This window comes from Rattus rattus, chromosome 6 (genome assembly GCF_011064425.1).
Source record: "Rattus rattus isolate New Zealand chromosome 6, Rrattus_CSIRO_v1, whole genome shotgun sequence".
Lineage (NCBI taxonomy): Eukaryota > Metazoa > Chordata > Mammalia > Rodentia > Muridae > Rattus > Rattus rattus.
In genome coordinates, this window is record NC_046159.1 from 8,012,448 (window position 1) to 8,031,676 (window position 19,229).

At 38.9% G+C, this 19,229-nt stretch overlaps 1 protein-coding gene across 2 annotated transcripts in view; it reads right to left on the reverse strand.

The window, feature by feature from the left end:
- Positions 1–19,229, reverse strand: part of Slco1c1 (solute carrier organic anion transporter family member 1C1) — a 45,925-nt gene that overhangs the window by 4,362 nt on the left and 22,334 nt on the right. For both annotated transcript variants that reach the window (XM_032905479.1, XM_032905478.1), the window contains exons 9-13: positions 18,273–18,437; positions 11,961–12,156; positions 7,712–7,877; positions 3,253–3,437; positions 1,883–1,947 (exon numbers count right to left, since the gene is read on the reverse strand). In XM_032905479.1, the coding sequence (XP_032761370.1) occupies positions 1,883–1,947; positions 3,253–3,437; positions 7,712–7,877; positions 11,961–12,156; positions 18,273–18,437 (777 nt within the window). The remainder of the gene's footprint in view (positions 1–1,882; positions 1,948–3,252; positions 3,438–7,711; positions 7,878–11,960; positions 12,157–18,272; positions 18,438–19,229) is intronic.

Below are 19,229 nucleotides of genomic sequence, written 5' to 3' on the forward strand. Positions count from 1 at the left end.
CACACTTCATTTTCAAACCACAAAACCACAGCATATAGTTCTAAAAAAGATAACTTACTCTTACAAAAGCCATCCTAATGTATATATGATAGCATCAAGACAAACAGGCCTTTGGTAACAAGAATTATTTTTAAACTATTGCCTGCTTGAAATTCCACTGAAGTTTTGGCCTGAGTGTGGTGGTGCACACCTTTAATCCCAGCACTTGGGAAACTGAGGGAGGCAGATCTTTGTTGAGTTCAAGGCCAGCCCTGGTCTACAGAGTGAGTTCCAGAACAGCTAAGGCTACACAGAGGAAAAACTGTTTCAAGGGGAAAAAAATCCACTGAAGTTTTATAAATAGTTACTCTATAATTGATTTAAAATAGAATCATTTACAGTCATTTCAGCTTCAGGGAAAAACATATGCCAGAAATGGAATAATGACTGCATATCATCTCACAGGTCACTTATTACTGAGAAACGCCCTTTATTGTGAAGATGGCTATGACCCTCAATTTCACCAAGAGGCCATGGTCCAGTGATGATCCACAATAAAGTCAGGTCTTCCTGACAGAACGGGCAAACTGACACATCATTCCTGTACAGTTCGGACATGAAGTATTATATTGGCTGTTACTAAAAGAAAAAAATCAGGTAAATGCAAAAAAAGGGCCAACCATAAGATGGTCGCACTTGCCTAACTAGAACAGGGAAGGATTGTTAGAGGTTGAAAAGGGCAGCTAATGCAGTGTGCGGTCCTCCACCCACTCGATGGAGAGTACAGAGTAGATGATGTCACTACAGAGAATTAAATTTGAGTATATGATATACAGAAGATAGAGTAGCACACCCACAGCAATTGTTTTGGACTGTGGAAGTGCATCGCGGTCATATAGAGTGATGACATTTGTGCCTACAGGACAGCACAGGCTGTGGTCCTTAAGCAGCGAAGAGTCAGGAGAGCGAGGCTCAGCCTAGAGAAAGCTTTGAAGAAACAGGACCTGGCAAGTGCACTGTCCGATTTCCGAGAAGGAAAATGACTGATGGCTTTTCACCCGGAAGGGTTGTATGGAGGATGTCCAACAACCTGTGATCTTTTTACTAGAATATGGAACCAGCCTTCATAAATACCCCCAAAATCCCAAGCATTGTTTAGGCCCTCATCTCTTGGTCTCTTGGTTGGGGATGGAACCATTCCTTATAAAAGCAGCATGCATATAGAATATCCTTATGTGTATAGAATATCCTCATGTGTATAGAACATCCTTATATAGAGAGAATGTCCTTATGTGTATAGAATATCCTCATTGTATAGAATATCCTTATATAGAATGTCCTTATGTGTATAGAATATCCTCATTGTATAGAATATCCTTATATAGAGAGAATGTCCTTATGTGTATAGAATATCCTTATATGTACAGAATATCCTTATATAGAGAGAATGTCCTTATGTTTATTACAAATCCTCATCGGGTCCTTACCTTGAGCACTGTTTGTCAGTCCACAGAACACATTCTTATTGTGAAGGTCACAGGTGCTTTGCTACTTTGCAAGGGAGATTCCATATAGCTAGCCCTGAAGCTTTGATAATTGTCCTGTGGAGACTCTTTCTCCAAAGTTTTACTGTACTTAAGTGTGTAAGAAACATAAACTGTGAGGTCAGACTCCAGAAGTTTCTGACCCAGCACCTGCCGAAGTGGAGCTGGTCTCAGTTTCATTTTTCACCTGATGCAGATCATTCCCTGCCAGCTGTGTTGCTTGCAGGGCCCCTGACAATAAACCAAAATGCTCACACACACACACACACACACACACACACACACACACACACACACACACACACACACACCAGTGTTGAGAGAAAGGAGGAAAAAAATGTTCTTTTGATTATACTTACCAAGAACTCTAACTGCTAAGGTGTAGATGCCCAGAGCAAAAGACTTAAGTTGTGGTTGAATGCACCTAAAATGAAAAAAGCACTATTTAAAACAATATGGCCTAAGAGATTTCTCAGTGGTTAAAGCAATTGCCAAACAAGTATAAAGCCCAGCCCAGTCAGTGTGTGTGTGTGTGTGTGTGTGTGTGTGTGTGTGTGTGTGTGTGTGTGTGTGTGTAGAGATAGATGATAGATAGATAGATGATAGACAGACAGACAGACAGACAGATGATAGATAGATAAGGTTTAGAAGCCTGGCTGTAATCCAAGCCTCGGAAAACAAAGATGGGCAATCGTCAGAGTGAGATGGCAGTAAGACTAATCTTGTTGATAAATTCTGACTGAGAAATAGTGCCTCAGTGAGTGAGGTGGTGGGACCCTGGATGAACATGAGAGGAGACTGCCAATATCAATCTAGGGCCTCATGGGTTCATACCATATAGATGTTCACTATATACATGTACTCATATAACACATACATACACATTCACACATACACACACACACACACGCACACATACTTTTCATATAATACTTATCTGGTTATGATGCTTATCTATTCATTATTCTTTAAGATTCACATCCTTTATTTAAAAAGTGATGCAAAGTTTAAAATTCTCTTATTTTTAAAATACACGATGTAAAGCAGGAATCAGTGCTTAATTCTTTTTTAATTATTCTTGAAAAACATATCCCAATTAAAATATGCAAAGGAGTTCATCTTTCATAGTCCAATATATAAAATTGTTATACATCATTCACATATTTTTAGATCAGAGTCCTCTGTTGGTTTAAAAATATCACAGCAAACTCCAGTCTTAGCAAGAATATACAGAAAATAATAGCGTATAGATCAAAATGATCAATTCAAAACAGTTATTAAGCATATCTTTAAGGGATCTCACAAATGTTTATTGCATGCATTTGATGGAAGCATATTTAATCTAAGGTACATTTTATCTGTGGTAGTTAATACTGTCACCAACATGAGAAGACTGGACATGAGGTTTACTGAAAAACCTCAATAATACAGGTTTTAACCTTGATTTAGACCAAGGGTTCACAAACACATTGAATTAAGAAAACTCTACTCAGCTGCACTTTTATATAGAAATATAAAGTGGGGTCATCTGACAGTGGGACCAGAGATTGGGTCAATTATTTCAAAAGGTTATCAAGAACCATGGCTCCACAAAGAAGAGATGATAGACAGACAGACAGACAGATAGATAAAATTATGATATGTAGATATAATATATATATCATATATAAATATAATATATATTTATACATATGAAAGTGAAGTTGGAGTGAAGAGACTTGGCACTTACCTCAAGAGTAATATATATCCAGGTATGCCACCTAGAGATAATGTATATGATGTGATGACTGAAATCACAAGGAAATACAGAAACATTTGGGAACATCCATTATCTTTCTGACACCTGCCCATCATGCCTGACCAGTTTCCTGATTTAGGGGCAGCAAATCCCACACAAGTGCAGTTAGAAAATATCTGTAACAGAGAGGAAAAAACCCAGAAGTTAAATATTTATTTTTTAAGTAGTTTAGTATAATATACATGTATTCCATGAGCAATGGGGAAATACTTTTTTGCTGTAATAACATATATTAGAATAAAGTCAATTAGAGTATTTCATTATTCAAGTAATGACTTATCCTACAGGACATTTCTCAATAAATTGTAAAATATTCACATAAGTCTTCCTTCTCTCTCACTCCCACTCCTCGTTTTCTTTCTTTGGTAAAACACACATAAGTTGTATGTAGTGCTGGGTTCCATAGCTACAATTTCCTTTGTGTGCGTTGGCCTTATTCACCCCTTCCCACCTCCCACCCCCATACTCTGGCCTCCCCATCCTTTCCAGTATTTTATGCTTTGACTGTGCAATGGTCAATTTGTGCTCAGCCCATTTTCCCTCTTACCAACCAATTGGCTTTCTACATAGGATGCAATAAATGTTCAAAACTGGTGGTCAGCTTTGCTCACTGCTCTTAACTCTGCCATTAGTGTTCACTGCATACTTGTAAAAATCCAAAATCACTGTTGTGAATCACCCATTCTCTATCCATCTGTAGCCCTCAGATCCCACTGATCTTATTAACCAGCAAGCACTCTTACTTCTTGCTCTGCTTTGGTTACACAAACGGCTCCCACAGTGGCAACGTTTCAGGTCTGCTTTGTCCTAGAAAACCCTTCACTGAACACCTCGAGTTCACCCATATCTCATAGTCTTGCTGCTCCTCAACTAGGAAGGCTTCCTCTTGCCTGGCTGGTTTTCCCTGTCTGCTCTGAGACTTCACTGGAGAGAACTTCCATGACCACTCAGTGTAAACCACACCCGGACCTCTGGCCTTTCATCCTAACTCAGTTCCTGCTACTGTGTGTAGGGCTATTTACCTTTAGGATTCATCCTTCTACTAGGAAAGTAGGATCACCCCACCTTGTCACTAGTATACATACAGAGCATAAATTGAATATATATATATATATATAATAGTTACAAACTAATAACCAGCAGGTGATCTTCCTGAGATGAGTCTGTTTTGGATTAATAAATGAATTTTAGTAATTTTATTAATTTTAGGATAGATTCCTGCTATTAATATATTTTCCTGTTTTTATTAAACATATATAACATTTACTAGGTACTAGCCCACCCTTTTGACCAGATTTCTGCAGAACAACTACTGTCTTCTTGTGATGCTATACAGACAAATAGATGACTTCTTAATCCTTAATGATGATCCTATAAGAATTCCTAAAATTATATCAGTATTTATTAAGATCCTTTATGTTGGGACTGCTGTTAGGTCTTTTCTGATAGTCAAAACTGTAATGAGAACCCTGACAGCCTCTGTCGCTCATTAATTGCTTCTGCTACTTAGAGCACATTTCCAAAGGCTGAAAAACCATTAACTAAAGGTTATAAAAGGAAACTATGATTTATTATAGGTGCCAGGACAAAAGATAAAATATTGACTAGGTTTATCTATACAAAACTTCACTAATAATTAGTTATGGTTTTTAACTCTCCATGAATCTGTAGAACTGCAACAGATAATGAATGTTTAGCCAGATAATTACTCCTAATGGATATGCATGTAAACATACTCTGTTGTAAACTTCTTATTCGATTTACAATTTGAATTAACGTATAAACTTATAATGAACTTTTTATCATGTGATCATGTATTCTGAAAGATATGTAAGTGCTGAGGACAAAGAGAAGAGCACGAAATTTCCTTGTCTCATTTTGGATCATCATGATCATTCAGCTTTTTCTTAGAGAACGTTCACAGGAAACTTTTTATGACTTAGAAAAAAAAAGTGTCCTTTTTTCTTCCTGAGACTTCAACTAGCAGGCTAAAAGTTAGAGCTGAGCAATTGCTGCAGAGAGAGAACAAAGTCTACTTCACTCAATCCCCTGCTGTTAAGCTACTGGTGTTAACCACCTGAGCCAGCAGCTTTTAACCCTCAGAATAAGCAAGAAAGTTTTAGAACATTTTAGAAGTTATCATCAGCATTCAGTATACTAGATAGCTAGAACATATTGAGCCCATCAGCATTTAAAGCCACACCAGAGTTCTACTCTGTGTCTCCAGGCCAAGAGGCTCCTGGCAGTTCTGATAAAATATTTTCAGTCCTAATCCATCCTATTTTATTGCTGTTAATTTGTTCCTGCATCTCACTGTCATCTGGGATGTCCTCAATGTATTTGGAAAAAGTGTTCATAACTAACCAACAAATATATTTAAATATATATGTGTTGTTCAATTTTTTCAGAAGACAGCGTTTGACCCGAGAAGTGCAAAGGTGTAATTAGAGGGGGTAGTCGGTTAATGTCAAGTCCATCACAGTTGGCCTCAGTTATGCACTGAATGTTCACCCTCAGTTCCCTCATTGAAGTATTAAACTTCTCTGCAAACATATTTGGAGGTAAGGCCCTTAGGAGGTCATTTAGGATACAGTCCTCAGGAACTAGTGCCCAATGAGAACAAACCGCTTCAAGGGTTCCCATGTTTTGCTGGGGGAAAACATGAAGGAATGTTTTCCTGAAGCAGACACAAGTGAAAGGAAGTTTTGCTAAGGCAACCAAGTGGAAGATATATGATAAAGGATTCTTTGATGATGACACGCATGTGTTGGTCTGCCTTACATTGTGTAGTTGGGCTCCAAAGAGAAACACACCAAAAAACTTCTGATAGTGTGCAACAGCTTCTTGCCGCTTCCTTGGACATGGGCTGATTGGCAGAGTGATGTCAGCTGGGACAGACCCATGTGCTGAGGCAAGACATGTGATGGGGAAAGACCCAAGAAGGACACAGGATGTATGGAGGGAGTGTAAATAGGACTGAATAGATAGTGACAGAGGCTGGATAAACACAGAGACTGGGCAACAAATGCTACAGCTAGCTTTTTTTTTTTCTTGATTAACCATTTCCCCCCTAGGGGCTCAAAACAGGAATTCTTCACCCCAATTCAAATGAACAAACTGTGTGTGTGTGTGTGTGTGTGTGTGTGTGTGTGTGTGTGTGTGTGTGTGTGTGTGACTATTGCCCCAATCCCTTAAGTTAAGTTGGGGGAGTGATTTTGGTCACTTGGTGGGTTATGGTTGTTATCCGGTTTAAACAGGAAGCATACCCCATAGTATTAGATGTTAAGTTTCCATTTGATTGGATTTTTGGGGAAGATTAGATAATGAGGATTGTTAATCAGTAGGCTAATTCTTGGTTAAGCTCAGAATAGGATGGTATTCTTGGGGGGTGGTAATGAGTGGAAGAAAGGGCTAGGCAGAGGACGTTGCCTCTGAGGAGCACCCTGGAAAGACATAGCCTGTTTCCAATTCTCCTCCCGTTTCAGTTCACTGTGAGGTAACGGCTTCTGTTGCATGGGCCACTGCGATGTAAACCCCAGAATCACAGGCCCAGACACAGCAAACCTAATGGCCACGGCCAAAGACACTGAAAAGTTAAGCTGGAATGATGTTTTCCTCTCTTTCAATGCTTCCTCTCAGGTAAATGTGAGAGTGACCAAAAGCTGACCACGACAAACACCTTGTCCTTCCTTTCTGCCCTCTGTCCTGGAGAACATCAGCAAAACAGGTAGCCAGCCTTCACCTCACACTGGATCCACTAGCACCTTCAGTTGAACTTTATTTCTGTAACAATGAGGAATGAATGCTTACAGTGTAAGCCGTTCATCTCAAGAACACATCGGATTACACCTGAACAGACTGGGTGAACTTCCTACCTAGAGTTCTGCTCCCTCCACTGTACAGAAGCTCTGCAGCCCAGACCGTCTACTCCTCATGACCAAGCACTGCTCAGAAGCACCAACTTCTCTGGGATCAGTTCCTAGGCTTCTGAATCTCTCTCTAGAGACAGACCTCTTAACCTCCTGTTTTTGCTGTGAGTAAAACCTTCTATGTCTATCTACTGGCTTTGAACTTCAGCTCAGCAGACACCAATCGTAAAGCAGACTTTAAAAATGATGTGTTCTGATGTTTGGGACTTTCTTATTCTTGGCTAATACTTTTTACAATGAAATGGGAGTTATAGATTAAACAATTATGAAAGTTGCTCTACCTGTTCCCCTGACTAATTCTTTCAACTGCAGATCCATAAGAATAATTTAAATTCTTTATATTTATACACGAGGTCAGAACCACAGTTTCCCCCTGGGTGACCTCCTGAGTCCCAAATGGAGCTACATGGGACTACCTGGTGGTCAGTTCACAAGCAGGCATGTTAGAAGGTATTTCTTACAATGTTCTTTCCACTCCGGCTGGAGGATTGACAGCCAGCAAGACAAGCCGACGCATAGGTGATCCCATTGTCCCCACACATGGGCTCCCATTTCGAGTCTGAACATTTGCATCTTGAGTTGCAATCTGAAAAGAGAGCTCGTTCATGATAAGAGACAGGTTTGGTTCTGAAAAGAAATGTAACAGTATAAAATATTATGTCTTAGCAAGCCAGATCGTAACTTAAAAAGTATCAATGCTCTTGAGTCATACAAATGCTATGATATTGGCAATCAAGTTTGTTTTTTTGAAAATACAATTGGTGTGTTAAAGACCTCAGCATCCAAGTGTTAAAAATGAGCCAACTGTTAAATGTCTTTCCCTTAAATGGTACCTTGGGTTTACCCATTCTAATAACATCCATGGCTTAGCATAAAGATTTTATTAAAGTCTCTTGCTTATAGGTTCCTTTAATGAATTTTTGGACAGAGGTGGGTCTGTCCATGCTTACAAGACAGAAAAGTGTATTTCTAGGTCAATTTATGGTATTATACATGCTGTCTTTCGTAATTGTGTTGACATCAGTATGATGGGCGTTGCTTGCAGTAATAAATGAAAGCAGCTAAAAGTAAACATTTTTCTTACATCCATTGTGACCACATAGCTACTGACACACGTCTTTCCAGTAATGCACCATGAGTCTTTTGTCTCCATATTCTCCCCATGTGCATCCTATGTCATCTTTGCTCATATAGTTTCACATTATTCAGTGAGTTACCAATTCATTTAACCACAGATATTTATTGGACCCTTCTGAAGTCCTAGCGTTATGAGGATGGAAAATGTTTATGAATGTTAATAAACAATTTTTATTCCCCAAGTGTTGGCTTTTTTATTTTTTTCCCTTTTTATCTGGCCTCTCCACAGGGTACTCACCTATGGCTGTGTTATTTGGGTTTCATGTTAAGTGTTATGCCCATAGAGCTCTCATAATTCGGTTTTCTTTCTCATTTTTTTTCTGTTAATCTCTCACTTTGCTGAATTTTGTTTTAAGCAGACATTTTGGAGACTGAAATTAATAAACAATATACTGAAATGTATACTTGGAGGAGGCCAGATAAGTTTCTATATTTATTCCTACAATTCCAGAGCCAAATAAACTTGACACATAGTAGAGCATGAAATGTGACCTACAGGAACTGAATCAGGATCTTTCTATGTAGCCTAGGTGAGGCTTGAACTCTCAGACCACCTGCTTAAGCTTCCCTAGTGCTAGTATTGAAATCATGTCCTACCCCATTCATCTAAAGGTGCTATTTAGAGAAAGAAGTGGTGCTGTGTGCCCTTACTTCTAGGATTTCCTATATTATTGTAAGAAGAATTTCTTAATTTAAGTAACAGTCCATACAATTGGGCTCTGTGGATTGGACCATCTCAAGGATCACCCCAAACAAAACAAAAAGGCATTTGACTAGGTCTCAAGGATGCCCACTGGGAGGAGCATTTAATCTCCTCTTCCATGAAGTATTGACTGCTGGATGAGATGATTGGTTTCATCTGTAATTAATGCTTTTGAAAGCTCAGCATCAAGCTCCTAGAGGTTCTGTGAGGCCAAGGTCCTGGGTGATTGGACCTCCAATGAAACTTGGTATGATGGAGGCCACCCACTCCTTTGCATATCAGGAAATTCAGGTTAGAGAAGGAACTTGCTAGAACTCACACCATTTGTCAGTGACAAATTTGGGAGTGAATCTCTCCCAGGCCCTTGCATTCAGGTTCTTGTTCTCATATCAGCATTATGCTCCTAACTGTAGAAGAAATATTCCCCCAGTTGTCATATCTCAAGCTTATCAATAGAGAACTTCTCTGGTGTCTAGAATCAAAATAACCTTTACAAACAAAGCAATCCCTGGGGAGCATTTTGCATTAACACTAATTATTTTACATCACTGAGAATATGTTTACTTTGCCATCTAGGGCAGACTTTAATTGTAGACACACATCTTGTGGGAGATTTGTTTGGGAGTAGGGTTGTGGCTTAAAATTTTAATTGTAAGAAGAGTTTCAGAAAACACATCGGAGTGTGTGATGGGACTTGTCTTTTGGAGAGCTGCACTGAGAGGACAGGGGCTCCCTAGTGGTGTTGCCTGTCTTCGGCTCCTTTCAATGGCATAGCTGTTCTCAAAGGTTAAATCTTTGCCATTGTGGGGGATGCAGTAAAAGCTCGGAAGGCAGTTTTGAAAGAGGAGTTCAGAATGTACCAAGTAATGACAGCATGATTGTAATTCAGCTTCAGTCCCTCAAGGTGACTGACTGCTGAAGAGGCTAGCACTGAATGGATATATTATTTTTTATTTCTCTAAAATATTTCATTATTTTATCCTGGAAGTGCTCATAATATGAACCTCAAAAATCTACAGCTGTTGTCTATGTATTTCCTTTTGCCTTAGAAACAGTATAATGTAGAAAGACCTAAACTTCGAGTCCTGCCTGTGCTCAAGGTCAAGATCTGCCTTTGCTACATGCCAAGTTTGGGAAGCAAACAGACTCACTCAGTTCAATGAAGGTTAGCAGAACTAACTTGTATAGAACTCTAAATGACATGCATTAGCAAATTAAAGTTATGATCTTTTGTGAATTAAAAAATACAAATGATTCCACTACGCTGGTCTATATACTGAATATGAAAGGCACAGTCAAAAATGACACAAGGTTTCTATTCTCTGCAGAATCTTCTAGCAATTCATAGTTACCATTGACATTTCTCACAGTCATTGCTGACCACAACAGACTCTTCAGCCTCACAACCCTGGTAGTCACACTTTTTTTTTAAACTTTGTATTCATTTTGGATGAGAAAAATTATAATATGTGCTTAGTTAAAAGGAGAAGAGACTATATGGGTGAAAAAAATGGAGGCTAGAATGTAGAGACAGGTAGAGTAACAGGAAATGGGAAGCTTTAGAGAGCAAGAGGCAGGTGAGGAATTACAGAAAAAAGGAGAGATTCAGAAAATGTAAAATGTCCCCTATAAATGTCCCCTATAAACTTATGTACTTGAATACTTGGCTCTACCACTAGGTGGAGGTCTTTCGGAAAGCTGTGAAAACTTTGGGAGGTGGGTCTGTACCTCATTGGGTCAGAAGGCCTTGAGGTTTGGAGCACAGTCTTCCTTGCTGACCCATCACAGCCTCCTGTCTGTTGATATCTGAGCAAGCATTTTCCACGCACCCACAAAGACATGGGGTCGTCTGCTGCTATGCTGTCCCTCCATAATGGACTGTAAGTCCAAATAAACACCTCCATTTTTAAAGTGCTTTTCCTCAGGCACTTGGTCACAAGGATTGAAAACAAGAAAGCAATGAATACAAGAAGATCTGCAGAGTCTGCCTTTCTGCCTCTGTAGGGCTTCAAGCTATCTGGAAGATTTAATCTAGAACTTCTCTGACGCATGGTAGAGGTTCAGCGACATCTGTAGATGAACAGTGCAGGCATAGCTAAAAGGATGCAGATCCTTCCGGTAGAGTTATGATAGGAAGAACTCTTAAATGGAATGATGAAATGTGTCCTGCAAGATCCATTAACAAAGAAACTAGAAATGGTATAGTCAATCACTGATCACATACATACATGGTAGCATAGGAATGAGACCAACACAGGAAATGCTCTCTGAACTCAGTACATGATGAACAGCTAAAGACAGCTGTAATGAGATAGCATTTTCCTCAGACCATTGCAGTGATTTTAACACAGCCAAGACTAGGAAGAATGTTCTAGAGACCGATCCAGTTAATTAGTAGTCAAGAGGGGAAAAGTGGGGGAGAACTTCTTCAGGCTATTTTAGACAAATACTAAATACTTTCATGTATATGGTGTTATTTAGGTCTTTTATCATCTTAATATATAATTATTATTTTTTTAGTTAAGAAAGTTAAAGCCAGATTGGTTCATCCCATTAACCGTCACTTCACTAAGAACTCAAGGTCAGCATTTCCATGATTATATTGTCTCATCTGTCAGGATAATTTTCTAATGTAAGATATATATTTAGCAATTTTTATACTTGTATAAGACAATCAAATTCTAATTTGTAGGAAGCAGCAAATTTGAGTGACAACAGATTCTGAGTTTTAGGTTGTGTCAGTTCTTTCATTAAAGATACCTTCCTATAATTATGAGACTTTAAACATTAACATAACCTTATTGGAAAACTCTATTGACAGTTGAATTAAATAATTCTAAGTCCTCAAATAATGTCACGAAAGAACATACCCTTGGTAGGAGACAGTTAGTCCGGCCACACTGGAATTTTCACATCCCAGTGCAAACAGAGAGAGGAAGAGGAGGTAGCCAAAGACAGATGATCCCAAGTAGAGTTTTGTAGCTTCACAAATACCCAGCCTGAATTTTTTCATAACTATTCCCCCAGAGAATATTCCAAGGGCCACTGCAGGAATGTTGATGAGACCTGCAGAATAAGAAAAGTCATTCAGTAACTGTTTCTATTAGTTTCTACTAGGTTCTATTAGTTACATCTTTTTTAAGGTAATTAGGGGATGGAATCCTAGACACAGAGTTAGGCAACCTTACTAGTCATCAGGTCAGCATGGTTTAAAAACTGCAGAGGGAGTGGTTTCACTAGGTGGTAGAGATTGCACAGAGACCCAAGTGCCTGAGTTTACATAACATCAGTTCAGCTACTTAACAGCTATACAACTGTAAGGCATTTTCTAAATGTCTCCAAACCTGATCACTGTCATATAATAACTATCCATGACTGCCTGGATATCCCTTATTTAAATACTTGGGACTAATGTGGTTTTGAATTTTGGAAAACTTTAGAGAATACATACAAAACCCAATGCCCTGGAGATGAGACCCAGGTCTTGACAAAAATTTAATTTCATAGATCATATACATGACACAATAACACAGTCTGTGGGTAATTTTATACAATCTCTTAAGTGTGTCTTTATTCTGAACGAGCGCAATCACTCAAGGCCAGGTGCATGTGGCCTCCTATTGTCATTTTCTATGTTTGATTTGAGATGTTGCCTCTGAAGTGGTGTTGATGTGGTGGAATGATGCTATTCAGGATTGGCTCATAGCACAAAAAATTAACACACCAACATTCAAGTCCTTCCTATCAGATTGGCAAAAATGAAAATAATAAAGGGTGTGTGTATCTTCTGTAATAGAGAAAGACCAAGCCTGTGATAAAAGCTTGAGATTCAAGTATGCAGGAGGCAGGTACAGGAAGGTTATGAGGCCTGAGGAGGTTATAAAGACATTGAAGTGTCTGTGTTCAACTCCTACACACCATAAAAACAAACACAAATGGATGAAGATTCCATCCTTTCTCTATCCTTCCTTTCATTTTATAATTTATACACTTGGTCTTCCAAGTAATCTGCATAGAATCAAAGGGGCCATCTCTCTCCTTTACTCTTACATTATCTTCTGTAAAATGTATCCATCAACTATCAATAGATGAAAGAGCATTCAGTCTATCATTTTTATTTGACTATAGGTTGTAAGTATTGATATTAAAGCTGACCTATTAGAAATCAGCCCAGGGTAGAGTCTAGGTTTTGGAAACGGGCTCACCTTCCCAGGGCATGATTGTGAAGTTAACAAAATGGAATAAAGAAGTTGCTAGTTTTGCTCTCCAGCTAAACAGAGATTTGGAGATGTGACTAGTGAATGAGTGAAGCATCCTGGGACTTTGAAGGAATTACAATGTCTATTACTAGAAGACAGATAGTTTCCATTTTATAAACAAAGACAAGTGGTTGCCATTTTGTAAACAGAGAACAGATGTTACTTGTAATGTAACAGATCTGGCTACTTGTGACCCAAGTTGATGCTAACAGTATGTGATTTTAAAATTTTTCTAATTTAAAATTTTTTCTAAGTGTGAAGGTGTAGTTCTCTCTCTCTCTCTCTCTCTCTCTCTCTCTCTCTCTCTCTCTCTCTCTCTCTCTCCCCCCTCCTTCTCTCCTCCCTCCCTGCCTCTCTCCATCCTTCCATTCTCCATCCTGGAAGTCAGCTTTGCTATGGATTAGGTATCTATTGTCAGTCATTGTGGGGATGTGAAGAGAAGCATCATCCACAGACTGGGACATTTGAATATTAGGTCTCCAGTTGGTGGTGCTGTTTAGAGAAGTTTTAAGGAGGTGCAGGTATGGCCTTGCTGGAGGAAGTACTTCAGTAGTCACAGGCTGTGAGAGTCTAAAGCTTTATTTCGGTTCTGGTTCTCTCTGTGTTTTGTGCTCACACTTGAAGATGTGAGCTCTCAGCTTCCTGCTCCCGCCACCATACCTGCCACCTGCTGCCATGCCTCTCCTCAGCTATGATAGACTCACCCCTCTGGGACCATAAACCAAACTAAGGTCTCTCTTCTTTAAGTTACCTTTGACCATGCTGTTTTATAACAATAACAGGAAAATAAGCCTCACAGCCCCTCTTTTTATACACACATACAACAAATACATAAGACATTGTGCATTGAGAGTGTTGAGAAATTCCCATTTATCAGTCTTCTGGTCATGACAAGACCTTGTACTCATGAACTCACAGCTGCCACCTCTTCCTCCATAAGAGAATAGCCAGAATGCCTGTATGAAAGACTCAGGAGAGCCACCCCAATAGAGGAGCTATTGACGGTTGATGAATGCTGGGCAAGGGACAGTCAGTTGCCCTTAATAGTGGACCATGATTCAGTGGATGGTACTGACACATGGGCATATGGGCAGTACATATTGTATTTAGTAGAGTGTATATAAATACACACAAACACACAGTACACATCTATCTATCTATATCCATATATATATTTCTATATCATATATATTGTTCTATATATGATATATATTTCTGCATCATAATATATTGTTCTATATTTTTTCTGTATCATATATGACATATATTTCTATATCATATATATCATTTTATATCATTTCTGTATCATATACTATATATATACACACACACACGCATATATTTATCATGTGTTGGGAGGGAATAGGGATGGAAAGTGAGGCTAGGGAACGTTACAAGCAAGAGTTCAGTTGTCTATGATCAAAATACACAAACATACTACATGCATATATTAAAGTCTCAAAGAGCAGTATAGGCTTCTGTACAATCTGGGGAAGTAACATGGTCATTCAGTTCAACACAACTCAGTGGCTAATGCTCATTCACATTTAGAGGTCTGATCCTCAGTAGTTTATTTTAGGCATATTTAAGCACAGCACGATTTGGTGAAAAGTTTCCTGGCTATAATGAACTCAATCCCATGTGTAGAACAAAGCTTAAGGTGTAACCACATCAAAAATCTTTGTAAAGTACATGTGACGTCTTCCATAACAATGGGCTCTATAGATTAACTGAGAAAAGTAAGTTCATGGTAAGAGTGGGGCAAGGATCCAGTGTAGTCTCAGCCACACAGCTAGGCTACTAACTGCTTCCTAGCCTTCTAGGCAGAAAGTGAGTTATACATCTACTTTTGAGAAGACAACCATGTATGATTAGTGTTCCTGGTACCCCTTTTGCTTATCCGTGTACACAAGAACTTGTGCGCATCCCACAAAGAACTAGTACAATTTTTGTTTTGAAAATATCCCAGGAGACTTCCGTCGGGCCCATACCTGCTGCAAGTGCAGATGCCTCTCCCCACTGAGCCATGTCTTCAGTCCTAGTTTTCTATTATGAACATCTTCCTCTAAATAATGTTTTTAATTGCACTTTATTAAAAACAGGTTTCCATTGGAAATTTTAAAAAGTATCATTCATGACTCCAGTACGGGAGATCAAGTGTCCAGATGCAATATTGTATGAGCTTGAATAATGAAGAACACCCACATCTTCAAAGACATGGGCTTTCAAGCAAATTCATGGGAAGGGATTCGGGGTTTTTGCTTTATTCTGATTGAACCTTGTCTTTCATATTATCCAAAAGTATGATTACAAATGGATTGTTCCAATATGTGAAAACTGAAAGAATTAAACATTAGAAGTATTAGGAAAACATTTCAGTGATTTGGGGGCTTAATATACAGTTATCCAAACAGAATCAAAGTGGCACAAGAAAGAAAGAGACTAAAAGTTAGGCTTGCTTAAAAAGCTGATGACAAGCATTATCAAAATCAAAAGGTCTTATTGACACATATGTGGGGAGGAGCTAGGGGAATAGAGGGAAGGAAAACTACATTCAGATTGCATTGTACGAGAAAAGCATCTATGTTTAAGAAAAAGGAAAAGTTAAAAGGCAAGGTAATGTATACGAGAAATGCTTGCAATATTCAGTGAAGAACTGATGTCAAAAAACATGCAGTGGCCGGAAATTACCAATGAGAGCAAAATGAGTACATAATGTAGGAAAACGACTTGGACAGAGTTAGCAGAGGAGACAATTGACGTGACCAGTGAACCTATGCATACAGACTCAACATAAATGGTCACAGGTGAATGGCATGCCACTACTGTGAGAAGTCACGATGACAAAGGTTGACAGCATCAAAGCCTGGTAAAATGAGTGGAGATTAGCATGCAGTCACAATTCTAGTGGGTGTGCAAATTTCCTCAGCCATGTTGTTTCTCAGTGACACCTACTGCATCTATCAGACTGCCTAGGTTCTATTATTTGCACTCTATGCATCAGCCCAAAAAATGACCCATAGACTTATGACTGTGAAATCTATAATAGCAAAAATATAAATAAATCCAAAAGGCTATCAGCAATAAAGTGCTTAAATAATTCATGGTACATTGATATCACAGTAATGAAAAGAACCAACGATGGGTATTTAGAATTATTAATGGATGCGAACATCAACTATTCAACTTATAGGGGCTCAAGAATAGGCAAGACTAGATTAGGAAGGTTTGATCTACAACTATTATAGCCATTAGGGCAAGTATGGGCTGGTAATAATCTTCTTAGTTAATATGATACTGGCTACTTCACACACACACACATACACACACAAACACACACACTCACACACATACACATGTGCAGAATCATGTGCACAATTCATTAGAAAACTACATACAAGACATCCGCAGGCTTAACTGTTGATTGTGAATTAGGTCTTGACATATAAAGTGAAGAAGAGTATCTCAAACTTTGTTCTTTATTGGTTCTCCTTCAACTCAGTGTACCCCACTGATAGATATGGCTGGCATGCTGAGAGAGAATTCTAAAATATTTCCTATGCTCACCCAGGAAATAATACAATTGAGTTATTTTGAATCAATCGATATTGAAAATGTAAAAGGTTCAATGATCCAATCTTGTTACTTCTAGAATGTTGGAGAATAGAGCACGCACACAGTAGTCTGTCCCCTGAGTGTCTGTTATTCAAAATTTATCAGAAAATTGCATCTTCTGAGCTATGTACTCAGATTTTTTTCCTTCTCCTTTCAGAGACAGATACATAGAGTAATCTTTAGAAGTCAATATTTGGTTCCCAGCACAAACATTGGATGACTCACAACTGCCTGCAGCTTCAGCTCCTGGAGATCTTTTAATTGACTTTTATTTCATGTGCACTGCTCTTTTGCTTGCATGTATGTTTGTGTAAGGGCGTCGGATCCCCTTGAACTGGAGTAACAGACACTTGCGACCTGTCAGGTAGGTGCTGAGGAGTCAGTGAACTTAACCACTGAGACATCTCCAGCCTTCCAGGAGATTTGACAGTCTCTTCTGACGTGCATAGGCACCTGTGCTCATATGCACAAACAAGTATCCCTACTCACACACTCACGCACCCATAGCCACACACCCCTCTGACACATCTACAGCCATGAAAAATAATAGCAATAAAATAAATCCTTTAAATGCTTGTATGGAGAAATAAATTCTTTTGGAATCTCGGACCTTAAAGGAATATGTCCCAAGAAACAATAAATTTAATACCTCAAAATGGTGACTTTAAAGGACACATGTATGGAAAGAAGGAGCCAATCCAGGTTTTAAGTCTCTAATTTTATACAAGGTGATAGCCCTTTATTTAAATATTATCCTCTGTTCTTTTACTTCTTTATTTTTGTTTTGAATTGTGAATGGTGTTCTTGTTTTGTTACTGGCTACATAAATATACTATAAACACAACTACTTTTGACAACATTATCTTAGTCAAACATAAGCTTTGTTAGAGTCAGCGCAATTACGCTATCTGAACACCTGTTACTTGCAATCCCAGACACCATGCACACAATTTTGCCAACGTAAGATTTCAATGGAGCTTAAAACACGTGTATCCAATATTGGCAATCATCTAAAAAGAATGTGGGCTAGATTCACTGCTTTGTGCTTATTTAAGAACCGTGGGAAACTCTTAAAGCCAACCAGGCATGGCTATAAATAATTCTTGTTGCAAAGTTGTAAAAACACACCCACCATGCATGCATTTATCCTACTAGATTTTTTTTTAACAAAACATTACTATTTTGCTTCATCTAAAATATCTGAATTTACTTCAGGTTTAAAGACTGAAGCAATCTAATGTTACAAAGAATGAGGAAGATTCATCAAACTGGCTTCTATGGAAACGCATGACAGAAAGGTAGACGTACCAATGACAAAGTTGGCTTTGGAGGAAGACTGCCCATACTGCTGCTCAATGTACTTTGGTTTATATGTGACCATGCCGAATAGAGAATTGAACTGAACAGTGCTTGCACACAAGTATAAGATGTATACTGGATTTCTAAAAAGACTCTTCAGTGATGGAAGAAAATCTGTAAGACAAAAACAATGTAGAGTCCTTGAAGATGGTTTCGGGTGGTAGACATTGTAACCTGCAGGGTTGTGGTCTGCCTGGGTTTGAATCCAGTCACATACACTCCCACAGGAAGACCATACAGGACCCACAAGTGAGTCAGAGACATCTCTCACCAGCTGATGTGCCAGTGACAAGGGGTCAGCCTATGTCTCCTCATTCTCCTGCTCGGAGCTCCAGGCTGGATATCATGAACTCTCATTCAGTGTGAGTTTCTTTCTCCAAATGTAGCTCACAGATATCTCTTTTAGTGATTGACTGTATCTTGGTATTAAAGGACATCCCTCCTTCTCTCAGCCCTACAACCCACCCCATGATTCAGGCTTCAACTTCAACAAGTTGAAGATTGTCTATAAATGTAAATACAGGATATTTTTTTTAAAGAGATGGGGTCAATTTCTCAGCCACCGACTTTCCTAAGGAGAACTCCTAAGAATGTGCCTGGTCTGCCTGATTCCCACTTGCACCCTTGCCAAGACACACATTTTTATGTAGTGTTCAAACAGGTGAGTCTCATGTGTGAAAGGCTCTCAGACATGGAGTTATAGCCTCTTCTGCCCGCCCAGGCTTACGCTGAACAACTGCTCTGGAGAAAAACATTTGTGAGGGAGAAGGTCGAGCCATTCAAAAGGAAGCTAGGAAAGATTGCTCATCCACCTGCAAAACCTTTTCAATAAGGAAGACGTCACCCCCATTTCTGCTTCCTGTGTGATTTCTTATGCTTTCTTTCAGATGGGGAGGGGAGATGAGC